Raw genomic sequence first — 22,417 nt, 5'->3', positions numbered from 1 at the left:
AAAAAAAGATATAATCAATGTTTATAGAATAATTAGTCTACGTGCAATACTAATATCTATGGAGATAGAAATACATGTGCAAGTAGGGAATCTTTAAACTAATTTGCCCAAGGAGATTATGCATAATCCTAAGCTTACATTGCCTCAATTAGGTTTTTTTCTTAAGACAACAATTAAACTTTGAACTATCAACACTTATTTCTTGTAGAATAACAAAAATTAAATTATCTTTAGAACTTTTACTAACATCCATCTAGCCTATAATGTCAGAACCACCCTAATTTGTCAACAAACAATCTAGCAAAAACTTGGTCACTGTCTCTTCCTCAAGGCATGCTGGAAACCCCCTACAAAAAAAAATCAAAGATGAAACATGAAATAAAGTGACCATCTTTTTTGGAATCATAGTAACATACCATAGTGCAACAGCCCCTTATACATACAAAGGGCCATCATATGTGATGAAATTCGCGCACAGGCACTAAGGTTCTTATCCCAAAGGAAAAGGCCAAAGAAGCTTACAACGTTTATAGTATTGCTCGCTTATGTAATAACTATATTGAGCTTCGAAAGAGAATTTAAGGAGAGTTGGTAAATGCATTAAACATGACAAGAGAGTTCACAATTTCAGCATAACTTAATTTGATTTAGGGACAAAATATGAGTTACATACCTTATTTAGAGCTCATTTGGGAAGCAGACCAGAAGGGCATAAAAACTATTGATTCTTCAAATATAGGGGGGAAACCATAAAATTCTACAAATTTTTAACTTATGTCCTTAATATCATGACTCCTATACTAAAATTCATCAAAAACAATTCCTAGGCAAACCTAGAGTTGTTTTGAGAAATATGTTTATGTCTCCTTACACCCTACAATCCTCTATTAATCCTCTAACACTTTAAAAAAACAATCACATTACGCATTCAATAAATGCACAAACTTGTAAAAACAAAATATCACCGACTTAGTACTCATGAGAAACGCAAACCATGTTAATGATCATAGCCCCAAAAAATAGTTCTTCCAATCCATGACCTAGTCATTGATCAGCGAACATAGTAGTAGATGACAAAGAAATCACAGTAGCTGAGAAATCATATGATCAATGTAAAGACAGAGAGAAAAGATGACATATAATCTATCAATTTCTTGATCTATACAGATCAGGCAACTGTCAATGCTAATTCTGTCAATCATCCAACACAAACATTCTTAAGAAAAACATTATAGTACATAATTTTTCTGAAGTATATGTTTGCACATGCAATAGCTTTGAGCATGTTAGCTTATATGTTGGTAGAATATTTAGTTTCTATATGCTGATCTTGTATCATATACTTCCCGATCACATACCTGCCTCATGCTTCAAAATATAGCAGAGATGGAACTGATATTTTGACAATAATAGAAACTATTTTCTAACAATAGCCCTGACTTAGTACTCATAAGAAATGCCATGACACTGAAATAAAATCATACTTTAGCAATCTTTACTCTTAGCCTTGCACCGTTTATCATAATCTTCCATATTTAAATCCACGTGGACTTGCTCACAACTTCTAATTCTCTTTCAATTTTTTGAACTTTGATACCCTAAACCTTATTTTCATGCAATGGATTCTTTATTTACATTGTCAAGAAATTTCTAGAGTAAGCAATGTAGCAACTCATCAAAGAGACAAACTAAATATTTTCTGGATGTGGACATTCTCAAATATAAATGCAATCAAAAGGTTTAGAAATATTCACATTCAACTTGTAAGAGAGATATTCACCAATTCAGATCTTAATTGGATTAAAATTGAAGCTTTATAAAGGAAACAAAAAATATAACTACACCGTTGCGAGCAGAATAACAATGTAGAAAATTAAATAAGCTAATATAGATTATACAACTTCAAAAATATAAACAACATTTCAAATAAAAAAATGAATCAATAATGACATAACCGACCTAATTAGCATCATAAAACTAATCAGAGGATATACCTATTGGAGGGATCTGTAGTTATCGGCAATCTACAAATACCTCATATCCAACCTCGGCCGTGGCCTCGATGTGGAAGAAGTAGAGAGATAGAGAGCAGCGAGAGACCTTAAAAGGGGTTGAAATTTACCTTAAATAGGAATAGAAAATAGATTGATTGTGTTAAGGCCTCTACCCTCAAAACAATCGCAACAGATTCGAAAAGAAATTCTCACTTTTCTCCAACGGCAAAAGCATCCAAAGACGACATATTTCGAGTGAAGAAGTATCGACCGCCGGGTTGCAAGTCCCAATCATTAGTCTTATTAAGCAATTGAAATCCAGCAGCGATCAGTTGCCTCTTGGCTTCGGCTGCAAAAAATTCAAGCAAATCTAAATTTAAACATAAAACCTTCAAAAAAAAGTAGGGTTAGGGATTTGGGGATCACCGGTGGCGTGGAACTGAGTCCAAGATTCGTTAAGGTAGTCCAACAAATCGCCGACTATAGACGAAGACGACGGAGAGCTGGAGCTCTTTGCAGCGGCGCGCTCCTGTATAAAGAAGAAGAAGCAGAGAAAGGACCGTTCAATCTGAGGGGGGAGAGAGGGTTTTTTTCTAGGTTGTGAAGACAAAATGAAGGGGGTGAAAGTTTTGATAAAGTGGAAGAGAAACAATTGGCTGAAATTGAAACCGCGGTTGCTTGGAAAAAAAGAGCAGTTTGGAGAACGTGGTAACCTGGGAAGTTTGGGAAATGCGCTTTAGGAGAACGTGTGAGTACAGAGATTGTTGGGTTGGTTATTCATTTTATTTTTTTCATTGTACACAACCTTAGCTTACTGTTCATTTTAACTTTTTTTGTTGTTCTCCTTTAATAATAAAGAAGTAGATTGTGTAGCTATTGTAATTGAATGTATTTCTTATAATGATTGCCCAATGCTAACTTTTTTTAAATACGTCTCCTAAATCTGCAATTATTCTTAAATAAGTCTGCCAAATCTATATGTTCTCTTAAATATACCCCTCTGACTTAAAAGTTATTAACTTAAGTCTAAATTAACTAAGCTACATTGATATTGCTAGCTTTTTCCTAATGTCCCTTAAATAGTTACACTTAATGCTAACAACATATTATGATAGTTACTTCTTATTATAATTATTTAACGGGATAAATTATACTAAACCCTTATGAATTTTTGGCCTCTATGAACTTTCAAAATCACACTAAAGCCCTAATAATTTTTTTATTTTAAAGAAAGAAAACCTATAATAACTTTTTAATTTTTGCATATAACTCCTATAAAATGGCATAAAAATACATTTTGAAAGTTTTTTTTTTTTTTGGGGGGGGGGGNTTGTAATTTATCTAAAAGATATTGGAGGCTTTCTACAAAAGTTGTTACGGATTTAGTGTGATTTTGAAAGTTTATAGAGTCTATTAATTGGAAAATGCTAAAAGTTCATGGGGGCTTACCGTAATTTACCTTATTTAATATTATAAATCTTAGTTCAAACAATACTATTAAAATAATTATACTACCTGTATACTATAAAATATTTATCTAATTCTATTTTTTAATTATGCTCTTAAATAATTTAAATTTAGAAATACTTTATAAATTTATATTATACTATCATTAACAATTAATAGTAATATTATTAATATTAAATATTGTTTTATAAAAAGGTCAGTTTTCAATTATTACTAATTATATATTATTCAGTATCATGTAATAATCTTTGAGAAAATATTCTAAATATAATAATAAATTGTATATTTGATTTATTTAATAATATAACACTTAATAAATAGTATAATTCATAATTTATGTGATATTATTAAAATAATTACACTATTCATGCATTAAATACTTATTCTATTTATCTTGTTGCTCATTGAATTACAGTATAATTCTTAAAGGTATTTAGTAATATATTATTTTATGTATACTATTATTTTAATTATTTTACTATAATTCATAAATAATACTTATTATAATAATTTAATTGGTTACTGTCAATAATTGTGTATACTTATTTTATAAATTATTTTATTATATTATTGTTTTGTAATTAATAGTTATAATATTATTGATAATTATAATTATTTAGGAATGTGATGAGCTGCATAATTAATAAGTGGTTATATTTATTTAATAAAAGATTAATTATAGATAGTGACATAGTTAGAATTTATTAAAATTTGAGGGGGAAAAAAGAAAATTAAAAGTTTTAACATCTAAATTCTCTTTTTATAAAAGTATAGATATAGATATAGATATAAATAGATATAGATTAATAACGAGTCTATCATTAAACATTGTCAAGACATTGACTAGATGAAGAACAAGGATTTGTTGACTTTGGTGAAGAGAGGGATTTTAGCGAAGGTAACATGTTACTGGGAAATGGAGACCATGAGAAGCTAGGGAGAGAAAAAGCGAGGGACGTATCATTTAGAAGGAGCACTACACCGAATCAAACGATAGCGGACCAGGCGGGCTAATTTGGAACACGTTGAAAGATTTAGGGACCTAATTGCAATTACGTGAGACTAACTAAGCCCGCAACTGAGATTCTAGAATAATCCTTTATCCCCTTATAAATAAAATAAACAAAATACCAACGCCGTTCCGCACCCGAACACGGACCCGACCCATTACAGCGCATTAAACAGCCAACCCCGTCTAAAATTCCTTTCTTTTTCCGCTGCTCAACTAATAAATCTCCTCTTTCCTGTCCAATTTCTTCCACCTCAAGCGATCCAAAATCCCCAATTCTCTGTCTTCTAACTTAGGGTTAGGGTTCTCAATCCCTCCGATCTCTCTAACTCATGGGCGGAGACGGCGACGGCGATTCCTCCACCGCCACCGTCAACATACGGTACTCCAACGGGTCCAAGATCGCCGTGGAGACGCCGCTCGATGCAACGGTGGAGACTTTCAAGGCGCTTCTCGCCGAGAAGTGCGATGTGCCGGCCGCGCAGCAGAGGCTGATCTATAAAGGCCGGATCTTGAAGGACGATCAAACCCTAGCAAGCTATGGTACTAAACTGTTTTCTCGATTTTTTTAATCTTTTTATATGAATTTCTCACAATTAGCTTTGAATTGGGGGGAAGAAATTAGGTATGAGACTTTTAGTGCGGTAGTTTCTATGAGATTTAACCGTATTTAGTTTATGATTGGGTTATTTGAGTTTGGGTGCTTGTAGACAGCAGATCAATTGTTTGTAATTTCCTTGTTGTCTAGGCTTCTTTGCTGAATGCTTAACCCTAGTTTTGTGACTTAGCTGATTGGGAGAGATGGAAGCTGAATGATTATATAAAACTAAAATGGGAAGGGATAGTTAAAAGTGGGCGGTAATGTTTGAAGTGATTACTTTTAGGAATCACTATTACATGCAGGCATCAAGTTGAAGGAACTTTTCTATTCAGTATTTGGACTTCAGCACTAAATGTAGTTTATTAAAAAAAATGGTAGTGGGGAGGGTTTTGTATAGGTGTTAGCTGTATTTGAGGAGTTACATGAGCTCAGGTGTGTGAACACAATATGTGTGGAGACAATGATTTGCTTGATTAATGCTTATCTGTAATTTTGTCGCGTACTGACGGAGAATAGTCAGGAGTGGAATGATTGTATGACTGGGTTTCATGCTAAGAATCATTAATTAAGTAACATGATCTTTGGAATTAAGTTAGGGAAGAGACAGTAATGCCACTAATGTGGCAATTAAAGTTAGAAGGCTTGAACTAGTATTTATCTTCATAATTAAGTTGGAAGGATTTTTCCTGTTCAATTGTTGGCAGGAGGGATGGATTTATTTTTCTTTTCCACTGCCTTGGAATATGTTTTAACTTTATTGCTCTGTCTGTTGCATGTGTGTTTATGTCTTATTGTGGCGGACGAAAGTCGGACCACTTCAAATTTAATTTCTGTTTCTATTTTGTTCTAGTGGTTCATCTTTGAATGTTTGGAAGTTTAGTGTCTCATGTATAGATATCTATATTTATTACGAAGTCATTTTCTGTCATTTTTGTTTGATTTCTTTTATCCAATCGAGAAACTGTTAAATATATTGTGGTTTGTTTGGGACCTGTTTGAAATGCAATTTCTAGGTTAGGTTAGACATGCCTAGCTTGTGTATTTCCATTTTTATTTACTATTTGTTGCTTTTTCTTAATTTTGTATATTGCAATAAATATGTGGCATAGTCTACTTAAGCTTCCCATATCAAGCAGTTCTATATTTAGGTTATCTCATCGAACTTTTGTGAAGTTTGACTCTGGTACTTGGGTATTTTAGCATGAGCTACAAGTAGAATTTGTTACCTGAATTTAAGTGAACTCTAAGTGAACGCATCAATTATTTCATCAAAGATTGACGAGGTTTGACACTGCTAGGTGGTTATTTGCTTGAGCTACAAATGGAAGCTATTGCCTGAAATTTAAGTTAAACTTCGAGAAAACACATGTTCCTGCCTGGAAAAAAAGAAAAAGAAAAAAAGAATGAAAGAAAGAGAACACATGACTGCTACACTGATGGGTTAACCAGGACCAATTCAGGCCCAAGGTTGTTCTGGAGGGCCAAAACAACAATTGGTGAACAATACATGCTTAATTTGATTCCCTACTAGAAAACTATCTAATAAGAGGGGAAAATGCTTATATGCATGGGGCAAAACCTTCAAAATTGGCACATACAATGATCCAAGGGATAATCATACGTTCAGTTTCAGTGCTTTCGACTATTTGTTATGACCTACGAGAGCATTCTTTCAGGATTATAAGGAAATTGAACCTTCAGAGGTCCAACAGACTGAAATTAGAACCTAGAAACATTTGGCAGAAGCATCAAAATGATCTGGATTAATTTATATGCATGTCATCGCAAAATGTTATGCCACTTGGGTTCTTGGAGGCTAATAACCATTGAAAGTCTGTCAAAGATGGTTCTGTTGAATCTGTTCTTCTTTCGGATAAGCTATGAGAGTTCTATAGAGTTGGGCTTTTGGAGGACTAGAATTTATAACAAGATCTAATGTTCACAAAACTTGGTTATTTCCTAAAATGTGATTCTACCTCTTACTACAATTAAATATTGTTACTTTTGGAGAAAGATTAACATTCACACTTTATTGGAAAAGAACTAAATGATGTCTATGACTCTATGGATTAAAGAAAGGACATGTGGTCGAGGAAAAATCAATTATGCTCATGTGATGTATGAAAAAAAATCTATTGCTGAAGCTTATCTTCGTTTTCATATTACTTGTGAACTTTTAAGGTTGAAACCAAGACTGTCAATACTAGTTAAGGCTATTTACAAAACTTAAATATGGTTTTCAGCAATAGGAATATGGTGGTAGCTTACCCATCTACACCTGCTTAATCAAAATGGTGTACAAGCTGCACCATTAGCGGTTTTCACAATGCCACATGAAAGTAGACAGTTCTAGATAAACCTAACCTTTACGCTAGCTGGGGGTTGAAATTGGGAGCACACCTTTGTTCTTAACAGTTATTTAACATGTCACTAGAGCTTTTCAGTATTCAGAGAGCTTTTTTCCTTCGAACTTTAGGAAAACTTCTCTTGCTTTTGATTATAGTCTTGCAGTTCTAATTGTTGTGTAGCATGTCTATTGTCTATTGTTCTAGATCTCTATAGGGGCTATTGTCCTTATCTTAGCTTTTGGAATCCTGGTCATAACACGTTATATGAGTCATGTGGTAGTGTGCTACTATGCCATGTTTGGATTGGGGATTTGTTTTATCATTGGATTAATTTAACTCGTGATAGTCATAGGATATTGCTATTCTCTTATTCTGGGGACTACAATGAGTTAAATTTGTAATAATCTGTTTGGTTCAATTTGTTATTAACATCTCTAATATGTATCATGTTTGGGGACTTGTCATTATAAAGTAGTATAGGGTTAAAATGCAACATCAAATGTCCACAATGCCCTTCTACCTATCAACCATGTTTTAGTTAAGTCTGCGTCAATTTTGGTTGTTTCACGTAAATTTTTTATGTCAAACATCTAATTTAATTTAACGTTTTTTCAAGAAAGTCATAAATAGATGTCAAGACAATCAAACCTAATTAGCCATAATTTGCAATTTTGGCATAAACATAGAGGGTGAAAAAAACTTAGTCCACCTAAATGTAATGTCCAGGCAATTTAAATCAAGCCTTTTAACACTCACATTTATTTCTTTGTGCTCTATCACATTACCAAAGCCCAGCACAGTTCCGAAGGATGATGCAATGTTAAGAAAAGATGAAATAAAGAATGATTATTTTGAGTGGAGTGAAAAAATTACCAAAGAACTAACATATTACAAACCATGAATTAAATAGCTAAGAGTTGCTCACCAGGAGTATTCAGATTTCTTTTTCTGCTGAGTTCAGATCTTCCAGTTCGTTTTTTAAACTTTCTGTATTTGGTAGATGATGGCCACAGTCCAAGGAAATAATTGGAGAGCGGAATCCTATATAATGTTTAAGAAAATTAAAGGGTAACATGGTCTTCTCGGACCTGATCCCAAGTGGGAAATAGTCCCAAGACTATAATAACATCCCCTCCCCTCATTTAGCTGGAATCTCTGGACTATTTTATTTTAACAGATTAAATAGTCCAATGTAATCCCTTCCAAAATTTTGAATCAGATGTCTCACTATTTTATTTTAGAGGATAAAGGGTTATTAAGTCAAAATAATCTAATCCAAACATGGCCTTAGGACAAAAGCGACTAGTTTATACTCTTGATGATAGTTTCTGTTTATGCTAAGGCAGGTCGCATGACATGTTTGCAGTTTGCTTCCAAATTGTTACAGTATAACATATCGATGCTTGTGATCTTTTAATACATAATTAATCTGTCCAGTGTATTTTTACATTATGTTTCTATGGTTGATGGATACTAGATGACGCACCTTATCATTCTTGTCACTTAATGAGTCTATCCAGTGGATATTTCAACTTATAATCCTCATGTGTGATGTGTCTATATTTAGCAAATTGGTAGCTTTGATTTTGAGTTTCACTTACAACTACCTAAGATTTTTTTCAGGCATCAATTATTAGACATGAATATCTGGGTCATAGCAGGTATAATCCTTTGTCTGAATTATTTTACCAGTACCTACAGTTATGAAGAACCCCAGTCTTATTGGAATGATGACTCTTCAACTGATGCACACCAACATTTGAACATCATCTAATAAAAAGTTGCTGGAAGCAATTTGGATTGTCAACTGTAGAAGATGTATGGCTTGGTGGATAAAGATAGATGTGTTATCATCTTGTAATAATGGGGATTAATATATATGTGCCAATGACTTCATATGTTGAACATCTTTGGATCCTATTGCTAGAGATAGATAATCTTGGTAATGCAGAAGAACCAAGATGTGGCTGACATCATTTGGTACATGTAACTTTAGCTTGAGTTTTCCCCCATTCCTCACCGTTACTTGAATCGGTGTCATATGAAAGATGGCTTGTTAGTAAGAAAGGATATCTACTTTCTAGTTCAGAAGCAAGGTTTTAAATATCGAATGTTGGGGACATGTCGGAAGGTCAAAATTCATAGCAGATTGCAAAAATCGGGAAAATATCGGGGATAGGCAGTAAATATTGGAGTGCCAAATTTGATGATGTGATATATAATATAATGTTCTAAAATGTAATCTACAAGACTAACAACTAGCAAGGAACATTCAATTTGAGCTTCTATTTTAATTGTTGAAGCATGAACAATCACTTCTTTATAGAATAGGTCTCTACCTATTGTTAACATTCTTGAAGCTCAACTGCAAAAGCTCAACGGAAACTTTTAGACGTTAAAAGTAAAAGAAGCATGTATTACAAAATAACAAGTTTTGTTTGAACAAATTGTTCATATATGCATGTGACAAGGTGTATTATAGCGATGTAAACCCAAACCTAAAAGCCGTAATCTAAAAATAGAAAAAAACCGGCCTAATTTCCAAAATTCACTAACATGTCCCTGATATTGGGTCAAAAACGTCATACAATATGAAAGTTGAGATTTCCTTGCAGCGAGTCCCCAAATCCGACATGTCGGACATGGCGGCCGCAATAGCAATTTAAAACATTGTTCAGAAGAGAACATGCCAACATGGCCTTAAAAGAGCTGAACGAGGAAAATAGATTCATATTATCTCGACCTCAAAGTTTGGGGTAAAGGCTTAACTAATGTCGTCTGGCACACATGGCATAGTAATGCAATGTGTTAGTAATATGCTTGCAATCCTTCATAACCATCTTTCAGTCTTTTGAGCTATCAATAACTCATTATATTTGTAGTTTCACAAAATTGACTAACCCATATCTGAAGTATATTGAGACGATGAACTCATTATCATATAGCCTTCACACCCAGTGTTCTAAAAGACGGTTTACTGGCCCGCATATGCGGACGAATAAGCGGAATTGGTCCATTTCTGCTGGGAAATGGGTTGATTCGCTCAGTTATGCGGCCAACCACATAATGGAGCGAAAATTGCTTACTCGCACTGCATAACATGAATATAGAGGCTTTTTTTCTTCCAGGTAATAATGGGTTTCGGGTCAAAAAAATGAACTCGAACATGTTTTAAACCTGATACCTACCCGACTTCTTATCTAAAACACCCGATAACTTTCTGCTCCATCTGACTTAAAAAAAATGAAATGAAACCCGAAATCAACTTACCGTGGACTCTCCTTCTCCATTAGCCGCCGCGCCGGATCTCCTCTTCTACCGCTGGCAAGCTCTCATCTTCCAGTCTTCTCCATCTTCCACTGGATCCCCTCTTCACCGCCTTTTCCTTGTAGTGTTCACCATCTTCTACTTTTAGTTTATGAACTTTTTATTTTAATCTAGTGTTTAATTAGTAACTTTTATCTGAGTAGCTAGTTAATTATGATATGCATGGATAATGGATGCATTGGATTGAGTGGTTACTTAGTTACTTAGTTATCGATTATTCAGTCACATGTATATTGGCATTTTTCTTAATATATGATCCATCTTTTATGAATTATATACATTTTTATGTATAAAAAATAATAAATATACGTTAAAAATTTCAAAAACGCATAATTCCGCATAATCTGATTAATCGGAACATAATGCAATTAATCTTGACTTGCTCTCGGATTGCATGGATAAGAAAACCGTGTTTTTGAACATTGTTCACACCCATACTATGTTGAGATGATAAGCTCATTACCATATGGCCATCACATGAGGTGGCTGAGTTTCCAGCTTCTATGTAGCGAATTAAGGCTATAAAATCAGTGTGAAAAGGAGATGTTGGGTTATTTTAGATTAGTAAAGATCCAGGAAGATATTCTGAAAGCATCAGAAACTTAACAGTTAGGCCGGTACATGGAGTCACATTTCATAAAAGCTTTGACCCGCAATATGACATAGACCATCCCGTGGATCTCCTTAGAATACATTCACCGTGTATACAACAATGAAAGGGCTACCATTACTAGAATTACTGCTTTTAGTTTTAATTTCTCTGTAAAGTCTTCATGCTTTTCTGTCTGTTTTTGTTAAAGTAAATTATCACGAGTTTTATACAATATATGAATGGAACAATATGATATGTATTAAACACGTTCCACTGTCAGGCTTCTGCGTCTTATTGCCAGACCACTTTCCAAATTACTGACAGTTGACTATGGAGCTGTGAAATGTATGAGACTGATGCATGTAAACTTGAGTCTGCTTGCACTTTTATTTGAGGCTGCTATTCTCTTGGTGAATTAATCAGTCCCTAACTCCGTTAAAGATAATCTAACTTGCTTTTTTCTCTCAGTTGGATAAATATTACCCCAGATCCAAGGCTCATTGAGAAATATTAGTTAACCTTTTGATCTACCTAAAACCTAGTCAAATATAGAACTATTAGTATTTTTAAAAACTTTGGGCTTTCATGATTTTCTTACAAAACTTTAACCCTGCTATCCTGGCTATAGGGAAATGAAATGAGGAGACAAATACAAGTTCCGAACAAAAATAACCATGTGCAGGTTTTCTCTTGGGTTTTTTTTAATTGAGTTTTTGTGGGATATCATTGGCTAAGATACCCTTAAATATCTAGTCTTCTGCTCGAATGATTTTCTCAGTATTATCAATGTAAATCAAAGTTTGTAGTGGCCCGTGATAAAGCTGGTATGATAGTCGGATTTATATTGGTCCTGGCTAAAGGTAGTAACACGGGTTTTGTTATGCTGAATGTTCACTTAATCCCTTAACAGGGGCTTTTGCTTCTGTAAGGTTCCTTTCAGACCTTTGGATCCTGGCTGACTTGTGTGTGTTAGTTTGATTGAGGCGGTTTGAAACAGAATGGTTTAGCAACAGTTTGAGTGCATAAGCTGTAATGAACAGGCTCCTCTGTTTTACTTTGTCTGCTTGCTTTAGTTTGAATTTATGTTGAAATTGAATTTGCAATAGTTACAAAGGTATTCTACAACTGGTTACTGGATTCCTGCATGTTGTTTAATTAGAACCAAATAACGAAGAAACTTGTTAAGTCTTATGTTGTGTTAGTCTAAATTTTAGTAGTTTATTCAAGAACAAATCACCTCAGGATAGCAGATTGGAGTATTTATGAGTTAAATCTGTACTAAACCCTATAAGTACAACCAGCACATAATATTGCTTAGGTTTTGTAATTGTGTTCAGTTACAGGACAAAACCGACCAAAATTCAGATGCAAAAAACAAAAAATAAAAATAAAAAATAAAAAATAAAAGTTATAGATGACTGATCTGTTGATGCTGACTAGGTTTTGTAGTTTTGTTTAGTTACAGGACAAAATCGGCCAAAACTAACATGCAAAAGGTATAAACTAAAACTTATAGATGACAATTTGGTTTTGCGACTACATCTAGAGTTTCTTTTCCCCCCCCCCCCACAGCCCCCAGCCTTAACAGTTCATGTTATTATTCTGCAACCACTAAACAATTTTTTTCGCATCAAACCATCAACGTCAATGATTTTCTTTAAATCCCGATCAAAATATAAAAAATCATATGATTCATAAAAATCACATTTGCTTTTATATAAACATGTGAACTGTTCTGTGTATATGCATTACTTATCAGTTGCATCATAAGACGTGTGCCTAACATTTAGTTCATGAAATATTTAGTAGTAAGCAACTCAAAGTACTTACGCAAATCCATGTTCATTATGAATTATGATGACGAGGTGAGAAGATAAGGTAGTTGTACGAAATATCAGAAATCAATAAATTAAAGTAAAAAAAAGTTCAAAACAAGGGGGAAAAACATTTGGAGATTTGTAACAAGAAACTTTTTAATATCTTTGATATTAATTAATTTTATATACAAGTCAGTGTTGGATATGGCATAGATGGAATTATTCTTTTAAAATTTTAGAATTATTCTTGTAAAATCTTCCTTCAAAACTTCATCAATTATGGACAAGTAATATGCAGATTTGGATGTTATCGTCAATTTTTTTTTTTATTCTTCTAGATTGTGTTACCAAGGCTCTGAAACTACTGAATTCAATAGTGTCCAATATTACACTGAAACCAAGATTGTATTCTTTTCTTGTTACTGGCTTAACATAAACAGAGAAGCGCTGGGAAATTTGATACTGCAGTTTTCTATAGATGAATCATGAAAGCATTTTATTATGCAGTTCTTGGTGATTGGTCTGGTTTTTTGAAAATTTATAATCTCAGGATCACCTCCTAGACTATAGGAAATTGACTAAATAGTTGAAGTATCACACATGCCACTGTGCTGAGAATTTGTGGTAATGTGGTGTTGAGTGAACTATGTTAGAGATAAGGAATGATGAATTTTTACAATATTTTTTTGGTCCTCGGAATAACATATTAAAATGTAACAGTCAGCTATTATAGGCTTCTATTTATAGGAGGCTCTAGAGGCGCACAAGCTTTGGTAGCAATCATGCTATTCACTTGGTGCTGAAGGTCACTGTTTATTGTTTCAATTTTATTTGATTTTAGTTGTGATTTGACTTTTTTTCTTTTGTGATTATGAAGAATTTGCTCGTCTGGGAATTTAAGAGCATGATTCTTATGTCCATACAAACTTGTTTCTCCTCATTCCTTTCATGCTTATGACTGAAAACTGGTCCTACTGTATCATTGTTAGGTGTTGAAAACGATCATACTATTCATTTGGTTCGTGGAGCTGCAGCACAACCAACCCTGGCTAATACTAATGCAGGAGCAGGCAACCTTGGGGCTTCAGGTACTGGAAGCAATTCGGCAGTTACACGAGGTGTAGGTGCTGGTCTTGGGGGAGAAGGTCTTGGTAGTTCATTGTTTCCTGGTCTTGGACTCAATGGTCTGGGCAGCACTGGTGGTTCTGGTTTATTTGGACTTCCAGAGCTTGATCAGATGCAGCAACAGCTAAGTCAGAACCCTAACATGATGAGGGAATTAATGAACTTGCCCGCCATCCAAAACATGATGAACAACCCTGACATAATGCGCAACTTGATTATGAACAATCCTCAAATGAGGGAAATAATAGACCGAAATCCTGAACTTGCACATGTACTTAATGACCCCAGCACTCTTAGGCAGACTCTGGAAGCTGCAAGGAATCCTGAAATTATGAGAGAAATGATGCGCAACACAGATAGAGCTATGAGCAACATCGAATCTACCCCAGAAGGATTTAATATGCTAAGGCGCATGTATGAAACTGTTCAGGAGCCATTTCTGAATGCCACAACAATGGCAGGGGAGACTGGAAATGGGGCAGGGTCAAATCCATTCGCAGCCCTTTTGGGGAACCAAGGCACTACACAGACCACAGATCGGTCAACGAACTCAACAACTGCTGGTTCTGAAGCAACTGCTGGGTCTCCTGCTCCGAATACCAATCCACTGCCTAACCCTTGGGGAAACACAGGTGATTTACTGTTGTTTCTTTGGGCATGTTTGGCAACTTATTATAAGGGTTAAAGTGACATGTTTGGTAGATTTTACATATTGCTTTGTCCATTAGGATGAAGGCAATGAGTTGGGATTTTCCGTCTTTTCTTTTTCGCCCTTTTAAGGAGGTTTACTTATTGATGTTACAAATACTAATTTTCCCTCTTAAGAAATTCAAAATCTCCATCCCATGTCCCTGGATCTCCAAGAATTCGACTAATCCCTCGATCACCTCCAACAACTCCATCCCATATAAAAAGACTGTTTTGCCCCTTAACATAGATCCTTAAAAGTTACTGGAATTACCAAACATTCTTCCTTATTCTTTTACACACTTAAATGGATTTTTTAAAGATAAGTAATAGGGCCCTTGTAAGGTTTCGCAAAAGAAGGATTTGCTAATTGCTAAACATATTCTTCATCAATGAGCTGTAAGGTTGTACTGTTAAATAGTATGGTACTTATGAAATTTTGCGCACACAGGAGGTACGCAACCAAACAATGCAAGATCTGTGAGTGAAGCCAGAGCACCTGGCATTGCTGGGTTAGGCGGCCTTGGAATACCAAACTTGGAGAGTCTGGCTGGCAGCATGCCTGACCCTTCCACCTTGAGTCAGGTTATGCAAAACCCGGCAATAAATCAAATGATGCAGAGTCTTATTTCCAACCCTCAGTATATGAATCAGGTTAATTGTGATTTGTTTTACATTTATTTACTGAAATAGCAGTAAAAAATGTATTTTTGCTAATTTTCAATTTCTAAAATGCTTCTAGGTTCTTAGTCTGAATCCCCAGCTGCAAACTGCAATGGACTCTAATCCCCAGCTAAGGGAGATGTTGCAAAATCCAGATTTTATTCGCCAGATGACTAACCCTGAAACAATGCAGGTTGACTTTAATTACCAAGAGATTCTATTTCATATCATTTCCTGAATAACTTTTTCCTCTTTTCCTGCAGCACCTCATGTCCTTGCAGTCACTCTTTTCCGAAGAGGTTCAATATCTCTAGTACACAATAAGATACTACTTTGCATTTTGCAAGTAAATTGTAGAAAGTTTTTCGTTAAAAATTTTGACCCTTGGCCGTTTAAGTATTATATTCTTTAGTCACGGGTTTAGGGGTTTCAATCAACCAACTGCATTTATGCTGGCGTATCTACCATGTTCCAATATTCCATCTTTCTTGGTCTGTATATTGGTCTGGTTAAACTTTAACCCTCTTCCCTTACTCCCCTCTGTTTTGATTATTGGGCTGGTTTCTTTCTGTTGTGGAAGGGAGTGGGAGCCACAGTAGACCCACTTGGTGGCTGAACGGGGCTTAATTATATTGGGTCTCTTAGTTAGTATGGTGAGGTTTTCCTTTTCATGTAGAGGTGATAACCAACTATGAAAGTAACAAATCACCTTACCTCAAACATTCATGTAAAGTTTATAGTAGATATATATGGATTTTTGCGATTACATTTGATTTATTGTAAAATTCAAGCTTAAAAGCTCTCATCATTTGTGGTGATCAATTTTCATTTCCCCTCCCATGTTTCTGTGGAACTCTAATTTCTATTTTCGTTGGTGTAATGCAGGGGACAAAACCAGACCGCTGGTGGTGCGGGTAAGGACCTCCTCTAAATATAAAATATGAATCTGTTTTTCTCCTACAGAAGCTACAAAGTTCATCAACCAAGTAGATCTTTTCCCTGTCGTTTATTATCATGTCATTGTACTGCAGGGATGCCAAACATGGATTTCTTGATGAACATGTTCGGGGGACTTGGTGCTGGTGGTCTCGGTGTGCCCAATCCCTCCAATGGTTAGGCATTCTAACATCTGTACTTATGTTAATCGGTTAATTGCACACAGACCCTGTAATATCACACTTCGGATATTTATTGCCCTGCAATTTCATTCTGGCAGATGTCCGCTTGGATGCTTTTTGACTTTTTTACCCTCAGATAGAACACTAATTTCCCAGGTGTAAACATCTGCGAAAATTTCACCGAGGGTAAAAGAGTGAAAATAATTTCACTTGAGGGTCTATGTGAAAATCAACCTACATGGACAATAAGTTCTAAAGCACGATACGTTAGGAGGTCCATATGCTATTAACCCTATGTTAATTCACTTTTTATCGATTACATGTTTAAATAAAACTTCTTTTTATCTGCCACCATTTTTCCAGTTCCACCAGAAGAGTTGTATGCGACACAGCTAACCCAGCTCCAGGAAATGGGTTTCTTCGACACTCAGGAAAACATTCGTGCACTCAGCGCCACAGCTGGAAATGTTCATGCTGCAGTGGAGAGGCTTTTGGGAAACCTTGGTCAGTAAAGACTCTCATCACGCGGTGCAGATACTAGTCGCAAATGGGTCTCAATGATTATCATTTCTCCTATATATTTTCCTTCAAGAAAAGCCAGGACAAGCAGTTATTCACTTCCTATTTTTTAGCGTGGGAGGGATTAGAGGTATTGGTTAAAAGAGGTTTGAACTTTATGTACTCCTGTGGAAGTTATGGGTTGCTTCTTTTTTCGTTTTTCTTTCCTCCCATCTTCTTTCTCTTTTTATGGATATGCTCTATTAAAAAACCCAGGATCTTTGTAAATACATACTTTTAATACTTTGTGAATTGTCTATATTCGACAAATTGGGTTGATTACTGAATATGTTTTAGTCTTGTCATTCCTTTTGAATAATTTGTGGTGTTGGGCCTTGAAAGATTTGCAGCTCATTATATTCTTTGTGCATAGATGTTGTGGTGAGCTTGAGATGGTATTTGAATGGAGAAGAAAATATGCTTTTCCCATGCCGACGTATTTTAGACGTATACTGAAGTTGTGGGCTCCGGCCGCTGCGCTTAGCCTATTTATGAGATGATGAACGAACATTACCTTATTACGCGCGCTTTGAAGAGTAACCGTTAAGACATCTCATAGATGGTAACCTTGGAGGAAATTAATCAAAAATATACTCATGTCAGGTTCTTAAAATCAATACGGACTCTGTTGGATATGCTTCGTTTTCATTTTAGACGAGCCCCAAGCTAATTTGGCTTCAAGCAAATACAGTTAAACCAAATTAAGTTTCTTAAGGGGTGTTAGCCAATTGGGACATTTTCACGCGAATTTGGATAACCTTAAAATTGGAATAATGTTTTGCTAGTGGGATATTTTAGTGGGATAGTTGAGAACAATTTGGTGAAGCCTGATATTCTAATTAAATGAAATATTTGATGATCATGAAGTATATATTTATGCATTTTGATGATATAAATACTATTCATGTATTTTAAACTTCCTATTATTAATTGATACTTGTTTACTAGAATGTTAGTTACTATTAAATAACTTTTTGTTAGACTATAAGGTATTGTCAATTATTATTATATAATATATATGCTGTAGTTTTTTTTATTTTTTAATTATTATTATAGTACAAGTCTAAAAAAGGTTTCTCATATTTTCCTTCTTTTTTGCTCCCTGATATCTCTGTTTGTCATCTCTCAATTTTATTTTCAAATAAATTAAGGATCTATACTTTCTTTACTTTTAATTTAATTATATTATTATGATATACGATAAAAAAGAAAATATAAAAGATGACTAAGGGGCTGTTTGGTTGAGTGGTTTTATAGAAAACTTTATAGAAAATGGTTGATAGTGGCAGTTTTGTAAATAAAACTTTTCTGGAGATTTTTATAAACTGTGTTTGGTTCAAAAAAAATTTACAGGAAAGTTTTCTATAAAGTATCTATACAAACAGCCCCTTAGTCATCTCTCAATTTTATTTTCAAATAAATTAAGGATCTATACTTTCTTTACTTTTAATTTAATTATATTATTATGATATACGATAAAAAAGAAAATATAAAAGATGACTAAGGGGCTGTTTGGTTGAGTGGTTTCATAGAAAACTTTATAGAAAATGGTTGATAGTGGCAGTTTTGTAAATAAAACTTTTCTGGAGATTTTTATAAACTGTGTTTGGTTCAAAAAAAATTTACAGGAAAGTTTTCTATAAAGTATCTATACAAACAGCCCCTTAGTCATCTCTCAATTTTATTTTCAAATAAATTAAGGATCTATACTTTCTTTACTTTTAATTTAATTATATTATTATGATATACGATAAAAAAGAAAATATAAAAGATGACTAAGGGGCTGTTTGGTTGAGTGGTTTTATAGAAAACTTTATAGAAAATGGTTGATAGTGGCAGTTTTGTAAATAAAACTTTTCTGGAGATTTTTATAAACTGTGTTTGGTTCAAAAAAAATTTACAGGAAAGTTTTCTATAAAGTACAGAAAATTACCCCATTTTATATAAATTAATTTCCGCTCAAAATGGACGAAAATCACCCAGAAATATGACGCATAAATTAAAACAATAATTAAGTACATCAGTACCCTTCCCATGTAATTTCCCACGGGCATTGTTAGTAAGCTATTTTCTATAAAGTGACATCCAACCAAACAAAAGAAAAGGAAAATAACATATTTTCTATAAAGTTAGAAACTTTTTCATACTTTGAACCAAACAAAGATATAGCAAAAAAATAAGAAATATGATACTCTTTTGAGTTCTATAAATTTTTCCTACAAATTTTATAAAAATACAAGGAAATCAAATTTTGAGTAATTTTTTTTCCTCTTTTATATAGAAATTGAACCAAACAGCCCCTAAGAGGAGACGATATCCAATCTGAAAGCATGGTCTAATGATGGTGATGATCATCTAAGCAAAGAGGTAAAGAAAAAATAAAAATAAAGAAAATAAAATGGAGAGTTCTGGTTTCTTCCAACCTAGTTCCAAGCTAGAACTTGGGATAATTTGAGAGGTTGGAACTCTTAATTTTATATTGAAAAGTAAAAAAAGTGGGATAATTTTGTACGGTTATCCCAGTTCTAGTCTTGTTACAGCTCTAGTTGATTAACACTGTAATTTTTTTTCTAGTTCTAATTCTAACACTATAAAATTTTATTCTACAAATTATCCTAATTCTACTTTTAAGTTCTACTTGACTCACCCCACCTTAGGAAAAATTAATCTCCTTAGAAGTATTTTATAGGACAACCCAATTAATAATCTAAACAGTGAAATACCTGCTTTTTCTACAGTTAAGCTCATAAGATAATTAGAAATAATAAATTTCTTGAATAATATGATTATCCACAAACTAAATAAATAACATTGTTTTCTCTAAGTGTTAGTCAACTAGAATATTTTTGATAGAAGTGGAACAATTTTTAGTATGAGATAATTTTTTAAAGTAAGATATTTTAGTAGGATAATTAAAAGTAATTTTCTAAAATGAGATATTTTAGTGGGACAATTGTTAATATAAGCAAGGATAATTTTCAATAATTAATAAGCATATAAGTCATGCATTTTGATGATAAGACTACTTTTAATATATTTAAAACTTACTATTATTAATAATAATTATTTACTTTAGTGTTAATTAATCAAGAAGAACTATTGGATTGCTCATAAGATATTATTATTATAATAATTTGTAATTTTTTGGACTTATTATTGTAATAAAATCAAAAAACAAATAAAATAAAAAACAAAGTTTTTCCTCTTTTTCCCTTTTTTCCGATATTTTAGACATCATTCCATCATCTCTCAATTTTAGTTAATTTTTATTAAAACATATTTTTTTTTAATTTTTTAAATTTAAATTAATTATACAATTCTAATATATAATAAAAAATAACATTAAATAGAAGGGTTAGAAGAGATGTGATCTAAATTTATGGTGTGATTTAAGGGTGATGGATAGGCGTGTCCATCCGTCCCGGCCCGGCCCGGAAATCCGGGCCTAGGTAGGGCAAAACCGGAGCCTGGACCCGGGTACCCCGGGCCGGGTCCGGGCCCGGGCCCGATCGGGCCGGGTTCCGGGCCAGCCCGGTTTATTTTTTTAATTATATTTAAAATTTAAATTATACAAAAAAAAGACAAAAAATTAATAAAAAACAATAATTTGATTAATCACTTAAAATGACATAAATTACAAATAAAAAATTATAAACATAAATTCTTTATTAACAATTAATAAATTATTTATAAATTACAAGTATAAATTTATTTTAGAATTCATCGCATCACAATAGATAAGTACATCCCAACTAGGTTGGCACCTACTCACCTATATCACTATCATTTGCAACTATTTCCAAAATAATTCTTTACAAATTTTAAGCTAAGATATAAAAATTACAATTTGATGAATATTATTTATTCTTTATATCTATCTGCTAGTCCCAATTCTTCAAATTTATCTTTAATTAGCCATCCGATCGATGCCTTGCGTTCGCTTCTCGTACCTCCACCAATCTTGTAAGCACATCACCGCTTGTACAGTATACGGATCTAAGCATGTCCTGTGATCGTCGATCAAACATCCTGCTGTAAGACCCCGTAGATTTTTGAGTATGTATATGCACATCAGTAATGAGGTTGAGTGTGCTAGATTTCAATTATATGCAGCAAAGTCAGAGTATGCAGTTTCTAGTCCATGAGTCGACCCATGACTGTCATGAGTCGACTCACTAAATCGAGTCCTGTTGTTATTTAGTCTCTGCTGAGTCGACTCATTATATCATGAGTCGACCCATGAGTCATGAGTCGACCCATCGACTCATCGGGGTTTTTCTGGTTTTCTGAGTCGGGTTTGTTTGGGTTTCGGGTCGGGTTTTATCCACTCATATATGTTTCTCCCCACCCGAAAACACTCTTGTTCATCAGAAAACCCTAGAGAAACCCTAGCCTCTTCTCCCCCTCAAAACCCTAGCTCGTTTTTGGGATTTCTTGGGCGATTTTTGGGGATTTTCAGCGGCTTTTCGTGGATTGCAGCGAAGGGGGTTTTTCATCATCACTTTTGAGGCGAGTAACATCTCGCCCAACCCTTCTCCCATGTTTCTAATTGTTTACAACTGTTTTCCATAGGTTTTATTGAACCTAAGACTTATTTTCAAGTATAAATCAACATCTTTGTTAGGGTTAATGCTAGAGATCATGTATTTCGGATTTTAAATCCCCACCAACAAGTTTTTTCATGAAAACCCAGATCTGAAATTTTATTTAAAGAATAAAAATGTGAGTTTTATTTTGATTAAATGCTTTCTTTCATGTATAGGAGTTAAATGTTAGATTTTACCTACAAGAAAATCGTTTCTCATAATAAATATGTTTTTCTCACTGTATTATAGTCGAGAATCGATGACTATAGAAGTGTAGATCAGAAAAATGGAAGTGTGGATCGTGTTGAACAAGTTACAGTTGGGAGAAATGCTTTGTTCAGCTCGTGAGTCGACCCACGGCTCATCATGAGTCAACTCAACAGGTTGAGTCGACCCATGACTGTCATGAGTCGACTCACGAAATCTAGTTGTGTTGTCTTTTTGTTTCTGCTGAGTCGACTCGTCAGTATACTGTTGGCCTTCTTGTTTTGATGATGTTTAACAAATAATTTACCACTAATGTTG

The 22,417-nt window shown here is 34.0% G+C and overlaps 1 protein-coding gene across 1 annotated transcript; it reads left to right on the top strand.

Moving 5' to 3' along the window:
- LOC109848238 (ubiquitin domain-containing protein DSK2b-like) lies at positions 4,662 to 17,611 on the top strand. The gene is made up of 6 exons (XM_020417654.1): positions 4,662 to 5,013; positions 14,145 to 14,912; positions 15,419 to 15,621; positions 15,710 to 15,856; positions 16,601 to 16,742; positions 17,112 to 17,611. The coding sequence occupies exons 1-6, from the start codon at positions 4,803 to 4,805 to the stop codon at positions 17,258 to 17,260; spliced, it is 1,620 nt and encodes a 539-aa protein (XP_020273243.1). The 5' UTR covers positions 4,662 to 4,802; the 3' UTR covers positions 17,261 to 17,611.

This window comes from Asparagus officinalis, chromosome 7, assembly GCF_001876935.1.
Source record: "Asparagus officinalis chromosome 7, Aspof.V1, whole genome shotgun sequence".
Lineage (NCBI taxonomy): Eukaryota > Viridiplantae > Streptophyta > Magnoliopsida > Asparagales > Asparagaceae > Asparagus > Asparagus officinalis.
Note: the sequence above shows the minus strand (reverse complement) of the source record. Positions and strands in the feature narration are given on the sequence as shown.

Bases quoted from the DNA above. Each gene is read 5' to 3' on its own strand.
- LOC109848238 (XM_020417654.1), top strand. From the start codon at position 4,803: ATGGGCGGAGACGGCGACGGCGATTCCTCCACCGCCACCGTCAACATA. The intron at 5,014-14,144 runs GTACTAAACTGT...TATCATTGTTAG, and splicing joins TCAAACCCTAGCAAGCTATG to GTGTTGAAAACGATCATACT. The intron at 15,622-15,709 runs GTTAATTGTGAT...AAATGCTTCTAG, and splicing joins ACCCTCAGTATATGAATCAG to GTTCTTAGTCTGAATCCCCA.